At 38.5% G+C, this 17,474-nt stretch overlaps 1 protein-coding gene across 4 annotated transcripts in view; it reads right to left on the bottom strand.

Annotated features, from left to right (window-relative positions):
* tbc1d1 (TBC1 (tre-2/USP6, BUB2, cdc16) domain family, member 1) overlaps positions 1 to 17,474 on the bottom strand; it is a 67,077-nt gene that overhangs the window by 44,241 nt on the left and 5,362 nt on the right. Inside the window, exon 1 of one of the 4 annotated variants that reach the window (XM_066720470.1) lies at positions 11,377 to 11,485. The exons of 2 other annotated variants lie outside the window; for them this stretch is intronic. In XM_066720470.1, coding sequence (XP_066576567.1) covers positions 11,377 to 11,436 — 60 coding nt within the window. In that variant the 5' untranslated portion in view covers positions 11,437 to 11,485. Of the gene's footprint in view, positions 1 to 6,558; positions 6,898 to 11,376; positions 11,486 to 17,474 lie in introns of those variants that run through there. One more of the 4 variants, XM_066720471.1, reaches the window with a different exon arrangement.

Raw genomic sequence — 17,474 nt, 5'->3', positions numbered from 1 at the left:
CTTTACTGAATCCCTAGCGTGGCGTCCTCTCACCCCTACAGTACACCAGCTACAGTGTAGATAGGTGCTCCTCAACCTCTTTGACAATGTGCTGGGACAGTGTACTTTAAATCTTCACCCCAGGGATCTCTGTGATGAAGACAATGTCCTTGTGGACCAGTATGAATCACCTTGCATATTGCAAAATCACCCCCACTAACTAAACCATCTGTTGTTCCAGGTTAAGAAGCTGGTGATGAAAATGCAAAAGCTGAAACAATATGCCAAGTCAGCATATAGAGCTTAATGAACAGACTACGCATTTAAGAAATCCATACTTCCTGTGTTCCTTCATCAAACCTCTAGATCAAACCAATCAAGCAAGGTGGCCTAACTGGCCTTCTTTCCTTTGTAACCTTTTTATCTTCCGGTGTTCAACTCAAGGTATTATCTGAGCACTGTAAGAACTACTTGAGCTCCACTCTGCTGCTCAAAAACATCCTCAGGAAAGAGTTGTGCTGCAGTGGGGGTTTCATAGACAAGTCCAAAGGTCCACAAATTCCCCAAATTAATCTTTTTTTTATTGGTTCCAAGTTTACATCACAGTTCGTTCAAAATATTTATCCATAAACTCATAACACACTTTTTTATTTCATGGGCGCCAAAGACAAATCCTTATTTGGTACAGAACACATCGCTAAATATATGGCAGTAAACTGAAAAACCTATTTGATTTATAATATTTAAAAAATGCCAGTAGACCCTTAACGACTACTGTTCTGTGTAGCTATGCAACATTATAGTTAATCACTATTATCAGAAAAGTAAAGTAATACACAGGTTTCTTGTCTTTACACGGTCACAGCTAAAGGTAGCAAAGCCTTTATAGACCTACTTCCATAAATGTTACAGCTTTAGGAATTCAATTCTACCTTCCTTTAATAAAATCTGCAAGCTGGATACTCAAAGAATTGATGATAATGGCAATAAACAGATCCTACTCATGTAACAACAACTCAGCTATTAGAGGCATTCATTTCATGTCCAGTCATGTTATATCAAGGGCTGGGCCTAAAGTAATGATGTAGCCTTACTTCACAACTTCAAAACTTCCTCCTATCTGCGAGGAACAACAAGTTCCTATAACCGAGTTTCATCAGCTAACTTTGATAACTTTCATAAATGTGTGACACTTGTCAAGCTCTTTTGAGATTTTACATCTATGGCTAAAGTACGACATTGTTATTGTTGCTTGTTTATTTTTCAGAGAAACTTACAAAATACCATACAAACACGCACATATACAGTTCCAAAAGGGACTTGGCTTTTAATGCAGTTCACCTGACTTCACTTTATTGGCTGAACAGAACCACCACAGCACCTATTCCTCATTAAAACAGTTTGTCATGAGAATAAAATGCTATGTACTATTCATTTTGAATAACAAAAGGCTACTTGGAGGACACCCCTATTTTCACCTCTTTTGCAACATTACTACTGACCCCTTTGTACAAAACTCTGACAGCCAGTAAAGAAGAAGTGCATTTTCCTGCCTTTTCATTTCATTCTGGTTTCATATCCCATGTCTGTGCATTCTCCAAAATGATCTGCTGTTAATTTTGCCTCAGGTGTTATTGGGTATTCCAGCTCATTTTCCCTAAAAACAAAATTGCCAGAAAAAGATCACCCCAGGCTGAATGTGAGGGGGGAAGTTTGTGGAAGTCTTCAAATGACATTTCCACACACAATGATTTTAAACAGGTGTCTAATACAATTATAGTGGATTGTGTGCAAGCAGACATATGTAATGACATTATTTGTGAATTGACAGATTTAAATTCCTCGCTTACAAGAGATCTCATCTATGCAGTTTATGAGGGTCACAACAGCAGTCCATGTATGCCTGCTTACACAATCTTTCATAATGTATGAGCATGCAAAACAACGAAGTACACTATACAAGTATTGATTTTATTTTACACGGCTTTTATCTATTGCTAACAAACAGGTGAAAGAACAAAGTTAATGATAGTGGCTGCAGACAATATCAGTACAAGACTGCACTGCACAGTGTTGAAGATATTGCAAGAATGGACAAAAACAATAACAGGAGGTGATGATTTAGATTTCTCCTTTAGGCATTACGAAAATAATTCACTCAGCTGGAAAATGGGTGATGACTGTTAAGAATGTTTGAGCAACCCCAGACCTGACTCCATTACAATCACTTACCGATGAACTTCGGCAGCTTTGCCTCTGTACAATGGTTAGTGTTTAGCCTATATGCTCAATCTGATAACTTAGGCAGGACTGGAGTAGTGTCCAACATATGACTATATGTGCAGTCTTAAATATAGAGGAACTCCTGTTCACTACACTTTCACAAACACTAGGACAGAAAGCAGTTGTGCTCCTGCATACTCCATAGCCCGATTTATACTACTCTCCAACAAATGCTAAACATAGCATCCACCTCCACCCCCACCCCCACTCCTGCCCCTTTTGATGTGCTTGGGAGGTTCAGAAAATTCTTTAAAAGCAGTTCTATCAACTACATAATCTTGTCAAAATGAGGGTCTGTCTTACAGGTTTTAGAAAACAGGAAAGAAGTGAGAAAGAGGAAAAACAAACAAAAGATGGAGAAACTGGGCATTTCCTCTGAACAAGTGCAACTGTACCCGAGAGGAAAGACTACAGCAAGCTGCTTCCTAACCCTGTGCAAAGATCTGAGATGCAAAATAGCTAGGCCTACTTTTTTAAAAGCTTGTTGAAATAAAATCAACTATAGAAATCCCCTTCATCATGCTGCCATCTGCACAAGCAAAGTTTTGTTTCACCATTTATCCCAGCATATGAAAAAAAGTGCCACTGCTACCAATGCATTTGAGAGGCTGAAATTGGGGTGTTTAGAACTGGGGGTGGGAGTTTTTGAGTGGCCCAGGGGAGTCATAATTAATACAGGGGAAAAGGCTAACAAACTTTTCCCTTAACTTTTCATTTGACCCCTTTCAGATATCTGGAGATAACATCTGGGTGGGATTTTGAAACGTATCCCATCATGCCGACTTCAGATTTTGATAAGAGTTCAAATGTGGCACACTGATAAGGAACATAAAACCTCAGAAGAGGCCTAGACAAATTCGCTAGTCAGTATAGCAGCCATTAAACACAATTACATTCCAACCAAAATGACGAAACATCATAATGTGAAAACATTTACAGTGAGGGAAAAAAGTAATTGATCCCTTGCTGATTTTGTACATTTGTCCACTGACAAAGAAATGATCAGTCTATAATTTTAATGGTAGGTGTATTTTAACAGTGAGAGACAGAATAACAACAAAAAAATCCAGAAAAACGCATTTCAAAAAAGTTATAAATTGATTTGCATGTTAATGAGGGAAATAAGTATTTGATCCCCTATCAATCAGCAAGATTTCTGGCTCCCAGGTGTCTTTTATACAGGTAACGAGCTGAGATTAGGAGCACTCTCTTAAAGGGAGTGCTCCTAATCTCAGCTCGTTACCTGTATAAAAGACACCTGTCCACAGAAGCAATCAATCAATCAGATTCCAAACTCTCCACCATGGCCAAGACCAAAGAGCTGTCCAAGGATGTCAGGGACAAGATTGTAGACCTACACAAGGCTGGAATGGGCTACAAGACCATCGCCAAGCAGCTTGGTGAGAAGGTGACAACAGTTGGTGCGATTATTCGCAAATGGAAGAAACACAAAATAACTGTCAGTCTCCCTCGGTCTGGGGCTCCATGCAAGATCTCACCTCGTGGAGTTTCAATGATCATGAGAACGGTGAGGAATCAGCCCAGAACTATACGGGAGGATTCAGAGAACTGTGTGAAAGTGTTGTGGTCAGATGAGACCAAAATCGAGCTCTTTGGCATCAACTCAACTCACCGTGTTTGGAGGAGGGGGAATGACTCCAAGAACACCATCCCCACCATCAAACATGGAGGTGGAAACATTATGCTTTGGGGGTGTTTTTCTGCTAAGGGGACAGGACAACTGCACCGCATCAAAGGGACGATGGACGGGGCCATGTACCGTCAAATCTTGGGTGAGAACCTCCTTCCCTCAGCCAGGGCATTGAAAATGGGTCGTGGGTAGGTATTCCAGCATGACAATGACCCAAAACACACAGCCAAGGCAACAAAGGAGTGGCTCAAGAAGAAGCACATTAAGGTCCTGGAGTGGCCTAGCCAGTCTCCAGACCTTAATCCCATAGAAATCTGTGGAGGGAGCTGAAGGTTCGAGTTGTCAAACGTCAGCCTCGAAACCTTAATGACTTTGAGAGGATCTGCAAAGAGGAGTGGGACAAAATCCCTCCTGAGATGTGTGCAAACCTGGTGGCCAACTACAAGAAACGTCTGACCTCTGTGATTGCCAACAAGGGTTTTGCCACCAAGTACTAAGTCGAAGGGGTCAAATACTTATTTTCCTCATTAACATGCAAATCAATTTATAACTTTTTTGAAATGCGTTTTTCTGGATTTTTTTGTTGTTATTCTGTCTCTCACTGTTAAAATACACCTACCATTAAAATTATAGACTGATCATTTCTTTGTCAGTGGGCAAACGTACAAAATCAGCAGGGGATCAAATACTTTTTTCCCTCACTGTAGAACCTTTTCTAAATATATTCTGAAGTTACTACAGAACATAATGACTTTCTAAGAGGTTAATGAAAAGTGTAAATGTTTTGGTTCCGTACAATATGTGCATGAACTATGGCCAAGTTCCTAGCCGTAGCCCTGCACTTAAAAACTTCAGTGATGTGGGTAATGCAGCATATACTACAGATGTATAAATGTATTTATTTGCATTTACTAACCTCTCAGTTATTTAGAAGTGCAAAATAACAATCATTGCACCCTTCACCAGAACTTCATTCCTTCATATGTGGGGGTGATACAATATTTTCCATTTATGTTGTATTAATAAAGTAATGAAGTTAAAGTCCAGTATATGGGATGGAGTGGCCCAAGCTTCTCCCGGGTTTCTGCAATGCGAGAGGAAACAACTCTCCCTGAATGGAATACTCCTCTATTGCAAGTTATGTAGCCTACATAGCAAATGCTATTACCTAGAAATACAAAGCATTGTGGGAAACAGGGAACACTACTTAATGAAACAACAGCTGTGTAGGTATTGGGGATTTTAACACATACCCCTCTGGTCATTTGTCCAGATTACTTATTTTATCCTGGAGAGGATCTTGAACATGTCACCATAAATTAGGTGACTCTGTGCTTACTGCAAGTTTGCTGCATTTGCTTTTCCCAACTCTGCTAGAGGATATCTTCTTCAAAACAACATAGATCCTACACTTAGTACTCATGCTTTATTTCAGAAAGCCAAGCTCTAACCTCTTCCAATCTTGCAATCTGTTCTTTTAAAAAATAACACTGAGGAACTGTCACTTTAAAATTGGAAAACAATTGTATAAAAATTGCTCATAAGATGGGGCACATACATGTGAGGTAGGGAGACCTGAGGTAAGTACAAAGATATCCACCTTTCAAAGAACACGTCTAGAACCAACACAGCACTGGCAAAGTTCAAGCAAGGATAATACGTGTAGGCCTTCCATGACCCTCTGCAGGGATCGGTCACAGATAGTGGGCATGCTCAATGGGCTTTATACCCATTTATTGCTGAGGCCACTAACTCCAACATTGATACTCGTACCCTCTTTCCATCATTACACTGCATAGGAGGAGTGGGGGTATCCTGGCAGAACCATCCTTCACTGGCACAGAAGTCGCTCCTGCCATTTAAATGTACAGGGTTTGAATTCCCTTGTTCTCATCTCAGTGCACGAGTACGTTTTGTTGGACTTGCAGAACCGGTGTGCTTGGTCTCTTTTGTACTTGATGATCACCCACTTAACAGTTGACAGCAGAATAACCATTACCTTGGAGAGTCTATGCAGGCCAACATAGCATCAGCCAATGAGGTGGTGCTATTTAATGTCTATCATTTCTCCTGAAACTATTTTTCATGCATGGCTGCCTGCAGACTCAGGCCTCCGCTAGCTTGCGTCTGTGTTCTTACTGCTAGAAAGCATGTGCATTTCACAAGGCTGGAAACAACGATGTGAAGCTCAGGTGATGCATATTTACTTATGTTAAGCTAGTCTTTATATATACACACACATATATAATATATACACATGCATACATTTACACACATACATACATACACATTCTATTATTATATATAATATATACACATACACACACACACAATTCTCTTATCAACTGTAAATGTATACATTAGTTTAGCTCTCTCGTACTTTCCACATATCATTTCATTGGATTTAGCTTATGTAAACAATAAGGCACACAGAATTCCTCTACCATAAAAGCATGAAAGGCTTTAAAACTTCTCAGCAAGAGCCATTTTATTTCTGCTAATTTTCATAGAATCAAAGAATGACAACCTGGTCATTTTAACAAAGAGTACATGTTTTCAAATCTATGTAGAAACCGAGACAAAAGTGCAGAGCAGTCGTTACAAACCAGGGCACACTGAGAAAGCACAGCAGTGTGAATTCTTACCTTAGCCACCCAGCTGAACAATGGTGCCATTTCCCAGCCACGGTGAAACTTTAGTTCCCTCTGTGTAGTGTTCTCCTCCAGATTGCTCTCTTAATCTCGCCCTCTCTTATGCCAAACTTCTCCTTCAAATATTCCCTTTAGATAGGTCTACGCCACAGCCATCCAGGGACACGGGAGAAGTTTGCTTTCTTCTTCAGAAACTAAGTTAAACACAGACTGCCCCATCCTCCCAAACAGCATGCTCACTTTACAGGCTTTTGCAGCAGCTATGATGTCATGGTCTCCTCTTCCCTCTTCCCAGCCTCCTCCTCCCCCCAGTTTCACAGACACTGTCTCAGCCTTTCTGCTGGAGTTCAGAGGGGAAAAATGCACAAGCTTAAGGATAGTGCCCTCCCACTCTGCACAAGCGAAAAAAAAAAAAGAAAAAAGAAAATCACTCACACGCGCACACACCCAACTAACAGTGCTTCAGTGTGGATTAACCAGGAAGCTTGCGAAATGCTACTGCGCGACAGTCTTGTTTAAATACAGGAGGGTTGGTGTAATAAAAAATGAGAAAGAAAGAAAGCCAGTTTGTTGGCAATCAGCACAGGATTCCTGCTGAGCTCCGTATAAAGGCTGCATAGAGAACGCAGCTGTGTAAGTGTACAGTTATAACCACAGGAAAACTCAAACACTGTTTTACAGATTCAATGCAACAGTTTGTGTGGGTGCGTGTGTTTCTGTGCAGTTCACTACAGATGCTGATAACTGATTGTAAAAGTAATTTATGTTTGCAATCTCAAGGGAAAATATACTTTTCATTCAAGGCATTTTTCAGAGACACAATTACTTTAAACTGCCTCCACTCAAGGTATAAGTCCCACCTCCTTTAGATTCAAGACACTAAACATACCAGGATTAGAAAAAGTTACTGTACAACACCCACTTTTTGGTATTACACAGTTAAGCTTGTGGCTGGCAATTTGTATATTCAGTTTTTGTGTTTAAATCAGTTCATACATTACAAGTTTAGGACACTATAAATGAGCCATGAATGAGGAGGTTAAAGCAACTTCCTCTGGTCTCCTGACTGAAGAGGTTCATACCATTCCAAGAAGATGCCTACCTCCCAAAACAATGTGCAGTGTCTACACAATGGGATGTACCTACGCAAGTATAATTCTGTCACACGCCAGATGCAAAATTGTGTTTGTGTTGGGGAGCGAGTGCAGCACGTTCCTTTGTTATTAGTGTTAAACCAATCACGATCTAAAATGTTTGTCATTTTCCATGGGTTAAACTGTATAGTAATGCATTGAACAATTAAGTAAACCGAACAATAAGACTTATCCTGACAAATCTCTTATTATGACTTATCCTGGCAATAATCACTACCAAAAGTGAAATGGCAGGTTTTACTGCACATTGTGTATCTAGACTTCCTTTTTCTTGGGTTTGGTTTTATTTTTCTTTAAAAATCACATCACAAGATGCGTGTGGCCTTAAATTGAACTGAGGTCCAAAGAGCTCTGTGTGACTCAGTGTGACGTAGAGTGTGCACAGAAGAGCACATTGGTCAATAAGTACAATTGGATTCCTTTCCAGCAGAAAAAGGGTTTCCTGGCAAATTACAATTAACAGGACGGTTTTGGAAAGAAAAGGAAAAAGTAGTAACTTTTTATGGCAAAAAAGAAAACTGCCCCAAAATAAAGGGTGCTTGATATACAAATGTTCCACAAAGTACAGTAAGGACACTGTATTTTGGAATCCAGAGAGTCACTGTAAAAGTAAAGTCTTAACTAATGAGCTGGTCAAAGTGTGGTGTTTCAAGACAATGACCCTCACCTACCGCTGTCTCGACCACACTGCACCAAGCTACCTTCAGACCCTTGTCTCCCCATACATCCCCTCCAGACCACTGCACTCCTCCAGTGCCAGAAGACTAACTCTGCCTCCTCTCCACTCCCCTTCCTCCAGAGCCGCTCCTTCTCATCCCTGGCCCCTAAGTGGTGGAACAACCTGCCCACCGAAGTCAAAACAGCAGAGTCCCAGACCTCCTTCCAGCGCTTACTCAAGACACATCTTTTCAGACAGTACTTGTAATTTAGTCCTTTACTCTCCTGTAAGGTTCCACTTTACAACATTTTATCACACTACTTGACTTGCGTTACTAGTACAAACTACAAACCTGTACATCATAGCGGTTACATTTCTGATTAGAAGAAAGTGGCATCTCACTGAAAACGAAGCCACAACTGAGTACAGTTCTGTAGTTTTCTATTAGCGAGTGGGTCGAAGTTTTGATTTAATCCCTTTCCTTGTCTATAACCCTATCACTCCTAACCCTGACCCTATCATTGTTATTGATGTGATTAGCAGCAGCATAAGATAATAGTGCATAAGTTATTAATGTGTTCTTCCTGTGGTATTCTAACATCAATTAATTAAGAATTGGTGCCCATTAGTGTTAATTGTAACCATTAAATCAAATGGAAGTTCACAGACTCTGCCTGAGGTTTCAAAACTTGTACACACCACGAACTTTGCCAAATCCACAACCTTCACCAAGCAAACTACTTGAGATTAAACTGTAAATGCCTTGAGAGTGAGGTAATGCTTTATATTTAAAATCTGCACAGACAGCTGACATCCTTATCATATCCTGGCTATGATTCAGTCCATTCAACAGCAATTGTTTCGTCACACAAGACTTCACAAATAAGATCTATATTGGCAATGACTGTAAGGTCAAGGACATCTAATGTAACAGACTATCTGGATCCTTCAATATACCCTAAACAGTTTGAAATAAAGAACTATGCATTCAAACAACAACCATTTTGTATAGGTTTAACTAATCATGTTCAACAGTTACCAAGACAAACCCAGTGCTTTATGCTACTACATTTTTTAATTTGAAACTATGCTTTTGATTAAAAAGCATTAAATAGCCCCCAGGGTATACTAAAGTATGCAGGCGTTTCTTGATGAATCAATCTGTGCGAGTAATTTATAATTTTGGCAGGTTTATTGACTTAAAAAATAAGTAATGGGAGTGTTAGAAACCATTCCCAGTGCCCTCAGCTACAGTGGTACTTATTAAAGTTTTTTCATTAGAAAATCACAATGCAATATAAATATATTAAAAAAAAAACATTGGAAAATGTAGGCTAATTCATTATAAAGGTCAGTGGATGAAATTATGCAGGAGTTTAAGAAATGCAGGAATCAGTGCTGAAATACACTAAAAGGATTTAAACCCAATATAAATGTGGTGAAATAGCAGCAGGCCTAAGTGTGAAGCAGGAGCAAACAAAAATGACTGTAAAATGCACAGAAAACTACAAATGTATGTGTAGCATTTTTATATTAACATATATGTGCTGTGAATAATGCATGTCAGACACTATTCTTATTTAAAAAGTGTCAGACATTGTGGATTGGCGTCGCCCCTTTATGAATACATCCCCGCAATGATTACTTGTTGAACAAGACTTTCTACACAAATAGACTAATCTCCCAACACGTGATGCCAAGTGCTGTTGGCACGATGAGAAAGGAATGACTCCCAGGGCGTTTCTGTATTTCAGCCGAGTCCATCTCATCTAACCATGAGATCAGATACATGTGCCAAATTCATCAGAACCAGCATCTTCCACAGTGCATCTCTCTTGAGTTTTGTTTAACCAGGGGTGGGTATTCACAAATGGGACACTTAAGAACATTTCAGGGCTTTGAATTAAATATCGCTTCCACAAGGACTTTCAGGGAATATGGAATGGGGATTGGGGGTAGTGGTTTTAGGAGGTGGTTTATACACTTGTGATCTAATCATACTGGTGATCAGGTGTTGCAATACTGGTATTTGTGTATGTATTTTAAAACAGTTACCTGTATTGTCTCTGTGTTCCTGATGTTTTCTTTACATGTTTTACCAAAAGCCAGCTATTGGTAATACTGAATGAGAACAAATCTCTCACTTAATAAAATGCTTTAAAGTGGAAAATTAAACAATGCATAAGAGGGATAAATAATACTACCAACTCTGCTCACTTGTAATACAAACTCCAAATATGACAGACATTACAATTGGAGAGTATGTAAATTACATTGCTTATTAAACATAGGGTCAGATTAAATCAAAACTTTGACCCACCCGCTAATAGAAAACTACAAACATGTTCATCATAGCTGTTACATTTATGATTAGAAGAAAGTCTTACTAAAACTGAAGCTGCAACTGAGTACAATTCTTTAGTTTTCTATTAGCAGGTGGGTCAAAGTTTTGATTTAATCCAGCCCAACATACCTTGGAATTTAAATCTGTTCAAAAGTCCATCCTTGAGCTGTGATGTTAAAATCAATAGCCTAGTTGTTTCGATTGATTTGTTTTTCAGGAATGAAAACAATTAAACACAGCTATCACAGTTAATCATGCAATTTGATATGGAGGACTATCCATGCCAAAGTTAAAAATAAATACACAGAGAAAAGAATAGATAAAATCAATTAATACATGTTTAACTAAATACAAGAACTAAATAAATCAATACAAGAATAAATGTTGAAATAAATACATGGATGTTTATCTATTTATTTCAACATTTATTGATTGATTTATTTGTATATTCTTTTCTCTGTGTATTTACTTTAAATATTTGCATGGATAGTCCTCCATAATTTGAAAGAGAAAAATGCATTTAAAGTGATTACATTGCAGTCACAAGTATTGCTATAAAATATATATCACCAATATATTTTTTAAATGGTTAACAATACAATATGAATTAACCGATAACTGTTTGTAGCACAAAACATACAAATAAAAACACTCACTTCTTGTTGTTTTCTAACATCACGATTCAGCAGCTTGAGTTTCTGCAGCCTTGCTTTCATTGTCCTGCTTGAGGACGTGTTTTTTTTAGGAGCAACATAAGGGCTCTACTTGATAATGAGAAAATGCTCTTCCGCAAACTTGTATAACTATCTGCTTTATCACAATACTGAATAAACAGTCACTGAATTGTCCAATGAGTTTTGGAGGGAAGAAAATACTTTTGACCCTAAGATTTCCTTCACAAACCCCTGCAGAGTAATTCAATGGATCACAGTCGCCTTCCTGGGTAAGATTGTATCTATCAGATGTCTGCAAAGCTGCACTAAACAAACTTGCTTACCAGCTTGTGACATGTACTAATGTGGCCACAAATTCATTCACTGAATTGTAAAAAAAAATCATATCAGATCTCAGTACACTGTGCATGCATTTTAAATCATCTTGAATAAAAAGCAAGTAAGTTGAACACTATATTCTCTTTTTGCATTTTCAAGATGAGCCATGTACCCTTATGTCCGTCCAGATCTCCAAATGCACAAGACAGAACTTTTTATGACATGCCAATAATATACACATTTAAAACTTTCTGCTTACATACTTTTCATCTTAAGTACAGATTCATAATGTATGATGTTCTCTTTACTATATATTTGTATATAGTTTTGACCTCTTTTTTGTCCTCCTAATTTTCTATATAATGTTGCTAGTATACCATATAAAAGACTCTAGTCTACAACTTGAATTTAAACTAATTCAACAGAATGTTTCTTTAAATATTACAAAAATCACACTTCAAGACATAAAACTTATCTTTCAACACACCAGCACACAAAGTGTGAACAGTGTAGAGGAAAACTACACTGATTAAAAAAAAACTCCACACTTACACCATGAAAGCCTATGCTATCAATAGTTCTAACAAATAAATCCACAATATTCAAAGCTGCTCCTACCAATAAGATACTATTACTTTAAATATCTACAGAATTAAGCAGGCTGTTCAGGAATCCTAATTCTATCTTGAAACCTAAGATGAATTTCTTCCTGGGTCTGTGGCTAAGAGTGACATACATTAAGGCAGTCTGTAAAGTCATAAGATGTGCTTTTTCTCTCTCTGTGGAAAATACCAAGAGCTGTGGAGAAGGTCTCTGGCATTGTACAGTATTCTATAGAATATGATGAAATGACCCCTGCTGGTCATCAAGTCATGGTGCATATGCTCAGGCCGACACTGCCCTTTTTGCAGTGTGTAGTATGGCACAGCTCTGAAACATTGGCATGCTTTCTGAAATTAATAAAGATGTGCATAGTATAGTGCATTGTTCAAGATTTATTTTGGTTATATATTACAAATACAATACATTTTTTGTGTTTAGACCATGAAAAAACATTGATAAAAACAAATTAAGCATGATCAGGGCAAATGCAGGGCTGGTACAACTTAGACCCTCACCCTTGCATCAAAGTCGAGTACAATTACCGTACGATACCTGGATTACAGCTCTTCTGTGTCATCATTAGTAAAAGGCTTTGTCAGGCAGCGAGTGAAAACAATTAAACTTGCCTACGGTTAAAGCTTTCAGGCTGAATTAAAAAATTACATTGGCTCTCATCAAAAGTATGTAGATGAACAGAGGATTAAAAAACAATACATCTAGCATAGATAATTAGACTAAAAGATGAATGATTTACAGCTGCCACCCAGCTAGTGGGGTAATCTCATTTCAGATGTGTGCTGCTTAGTGTGGGTGCTACACTCATGGTTAATTTGAAAAAATATATACAATTAACACAAAATACTCATCAAAACCATATGTTAGTAAAACCTCAAAAATTACAGAAGCTCAATTCTTTGTCTTCATTATTCTTGCAGAAAAGCAAGGTTATTTTTGATGTGCATTTTGTTGCCAGAACACCCAACAATTAACAATAAGGTTGTCTCCCATGTGACCATGGGACTTCCCACATTGAAAGAGAAAAGCACTGGCAGCAGGTCTAATGCTGTACCTTCAACAAAAGTTGATGAATAACAAATGTTATTTTTTAATCTGAAAATAGGCACATTCATCACAAAGGTTTTGTTCTCACATAAACATGGTTGCAAACCACCTCCCAGTGTTCCTTCATTTTCTACCAGTTATACAATATATGAGGAGAAGGGAGTTTTTCATACACAATAAAGTAAAGCACTTTTCATTTCCAAATTAATGATTAGGTACTGGCTGTATCAAAAAGCTGGATCCAAGGGCTGAACTCAAGAAAGGGAATTCAATCTAACCAGCTTCTGTGTGAAAACATGTTCAATGTGAAAACAAGAAAAAAAAGACTAAAAGAAAATACATGGAAACTATTTTAAGCTTAATATTTAACATCTCACTGTAAATGTATACACATGTATGTAATACTGCAGGTTAATAATTACTTCCACACCATCACACACCACACAAAACAAGCTCTCTATTATTCCCTGACAATACACCTTTGTGTATTCATATGCATGCTCCGTTTGAGCACTAAGAGTTAGAGAAAACAGAATCCACTCCTCCACACAGGACAGGTGCAAAGCAGGTATATTATACACAATTACAGTTAATTAGGCAGTACGTCTGTGATTAATAATAACACTCTCTCTGTGTAAGCCAACACAGGTGCATACAGTTTAAATAATTAAACAGTCTTGAACATCAAATTATGTAATTATGTAATACCTACCTACCTACATATATAGTCTATTAATTAAATAATATTTTCATTCCAGGGAAATCTTAGTTAAGGAAACAGTCAACTATTTTTACAATTCACTTCTTCAAAATGTTTACCTTTTCACAGATAAATAGTACAGCACTAGTCTTTGTGGCTCTTGGTAAATCAATATCTTTCCACCAACACAAAGTCGGAAGCATCCTTTGATTCCGAGTCCATCTGGACTTTGCGTTTCCCTGCCTTTCATTTGAAGTGCGCAGAAAGACTACAGTAATGACAGGCTGGCATCAGGGCTCATAGAGGCAGAGCATCAATGCAAAGCTAAATGCCAGAAGATAAAGAGGTTTACTTGAAAGTACAGAGATATGACTAATACAAGTGACATTTTCACACCTGTCACAGACCTCAATATTTTTCTTTACGTAATGGATGCTATTAAGTTGTTACCATAATCAGATATACTGCCAACGTAAAAATAAAAGTTAGGAGTTTTTAATCAAAACAGAAAAATAACTGAATGCAGGCATCTAAAGCCATACAAATGAATACTAGAATACAGTAATAGTGAGTCCCCAACCCTGGTCCTGGAAAGCCACTATTTATAAGGTTTGATATGGGTCTTCAAATAAGAGTCTTAATATTCGGATAATCTTCCCGAATTGTTCAAATTATATAATGGAGACCTTTCAAGTTAGACTGGAAAAGATTCAGTTTCAGTCGCCAGCTGGTGTGTTTCTGCTGTAAAGGATGGTGCTTTAATGAATATTGTTTATGTCAGTCCCATGAGTTTTTCCACAAGCAGGTTACCCACACTTATGCCATGCTATTATTGAGTATGTTTTTACACGTTCACCTTGTTCAGTCTCCATTTGTGGTTTGTGTTGCCTTTCGTCCTTCGGTGGTACCACTGGTTCCTCGTCAAGGGATGAGTCACTCTAAGGGTCCATCTAGCGTGCCCGAGTACATGTAATTCTCCGGCTTGCCATTCCACTCGTCACCATATCCCTTTTTTCAACAAACCTGTGTGCTTGCCATTTATTTGTATTGTCAATCCCTTAGGCCTAAAGTACCCACACGAGGGACTTGTTACATGTGGTGGCAGCAATAGGTTATGAAAAGACTTCACTGCTTTCCATATGCTTTATGTAATCTCACTTCCTGGTCATTCCCTTTTAGTTTGCACAGCTACATTTCAACATCTTCTAGGTCTGGTGGGTTTGCATTAACTATTTATACCACAATTAATTTTTTACCTTTTTTACCTCACCACGAAGGCAACATGTAATCCTGTACTTTTTAAAGATGGTACATTTATGACAAGTCATTCAGTGTGGCACGTTATCAGTCAATCTGCATACATCTGACTAAGCAAGAAGATATTTATGAGATTAGGATAAGAAATGTCATTGCATAAAAAATAATCTGTGGATTATTTTAATCTCCTATCTTTGGTTTCAGAGAGAAATACTTGGAGAAGCCAAATGTCTGGCTCAAATCTGGGCTACATCAGCCAATTGATTGGGATTCTGCAAACAGGAGCACGCCACCCCAAGCCCTGCTGCAACTGGGTGGGTTTGGAGGTCATCTTGAGTTTCCTTGGATTGTAGTAAAGTAATAACCTTGCAGAGAACCAGAGAGTCTGCTGTGTCCTCAATGAATTAAGTATTGAGGTCCTCAGCCCTGCTTATTGTATCATGGGCTTGCAACGTGAAAAGAAGTACAAAGCCCGACTGTACAGACTTTGAAGGATGTGTGTATGTGGTCTTCACATCTCCCATGCTACAGGGGTTATAGTGGTAATGCCAGTCGATTAATAATTGCTTAATCCAATAAGAAGAGTGAATGATCGTCTGAGAAATGTGCGTGAAAGAATTAAGAAATTCACACATTCACAGATGCCCAGAAGAGAAATACAATGAATGTGCCCTTTACAAAAATAAAGTTTATACATATATATATATATATATATATATATATATTATATACTCACACACATATATTTAGACATCAAATTTAGCCAAAATAAGAGGTCTTTTCAAAGAGCCCCAGAGCCAGCAGGCAAAATTCAAATAATATAGGCCCTACTTATCATATGACAAATTCAAATACATACATCCAAGTATTACAATTACACAGCTTCTAAAGAGATTTATATTGAAGTGTCTTAAACCTTCTAAATCACAGTCAGCCTCATGTAGTGCTAAAAACACCAAATGTGTTTTCACCAAAGCACTTCCTCACTGTAATATTTACATTTGATTGAGATCTCAAATTCACGGTTTCCTTGAAAAAGTAAGACTTACTTAAGACATATTTGCTTGTACAGTGAGGGAAAAAAGTATTTGATTCCCTGCTGATTTTGTACGTTTGCCCACTGAAAAATAAATGATCACTCTATAATTTTAATGGTAGGTGTATTTTAACAGTGCGGGAGAATAACAAAAAAAAAGAAAAACGCATTAAAAAAAAGTTATAAATTGATTTGCATGTTAATGAGGGAAATAAATATTTGACCCCTTCGACTTAGTACTTGGTGGCAAAACCCTTGTTGGCAATCACAGAGGTCAGACGTTTCTTGTAGCTGGCCACCAGGTTTGCACACATCTCAGGAGGGATTTTGTCCCACTCCTCTTTGCAGATCCTCTCCAAGTCATTAAGGTTTCGAGGCTGACGTTTGGCAACTCGAACCTTCAGCTCCCTCCACAGATTTTCTATGGGATTAAGGTCTGGAGACTGGCTAGGCCACTCCAGGACCTTAATGTGCTTCTTCTTGAGCCACTCCTTTGTTGCCTTGGCTGTGTGTTTTGGGTCATTGTCATGCTGGAATACCCATCCACGACCCATTTTCAATGCCCTGGCTGAGGGAAGGAGGTTCTGACCCAAGATTTGACGGTACATGGTCCCGTCCATCGTCCCTTTGATGCGGTGCAGTTGTCCTGTCCCCTTAGCAGAAAAACACACACAAAGCATAATGTTTCCCCCTCCATGTTTGACGGTGGGGATGGTGTTCTTGGGGTCATTCCTCCTCCTCCAAACACGGTGAGTTGAGTTGATGCCAAAGAGCTCGATTTTGGTCTCATCTGACCACAACACTTTCACCCAGTTCTCCTCTGAATCATTCAGATGTTCATTGGCAAACTTCAGACGGGCCTGTACATGTGCTTTCTTGAGCAGGGGGACCTTGCGGGCGCTGCAGGATTTCAGTCCTTCACGGCGTAGTGTGTTATCAATTGTTTTCTTGGTGACTGTGGTCCCAGCTGCCTTGAGATCATTAACTAGATCCTCCCGTGTAGTTCTGGGCTGATTCCTCACCGTTCTCATGATCATTGAAACTCCACGAGGTGAGATCTTGCATGGAGCCCCAGACCGAGGGAGACTGACAGTTATTTTGTGT

This window comes from Amia ocellicauda, chromosome 13 (assembly GCF_036373705.1).
Source record: "Amia ocellicauda isolate fAmiCal2 chromosome 13, fAmiCal2.hap1, whole genome shotgun sequence".
In the NCBI taxonomy this organism is placed as follows: domain Eukaryota; kingdom Metazoa; phylum Chordata; class Actinopteri; order Amiiformes; family Amiidae; genus Amia; species Amia ocellicauda.
This window is presented reverse-complemented; position numbering and strand designations above follow the sequence as displayed.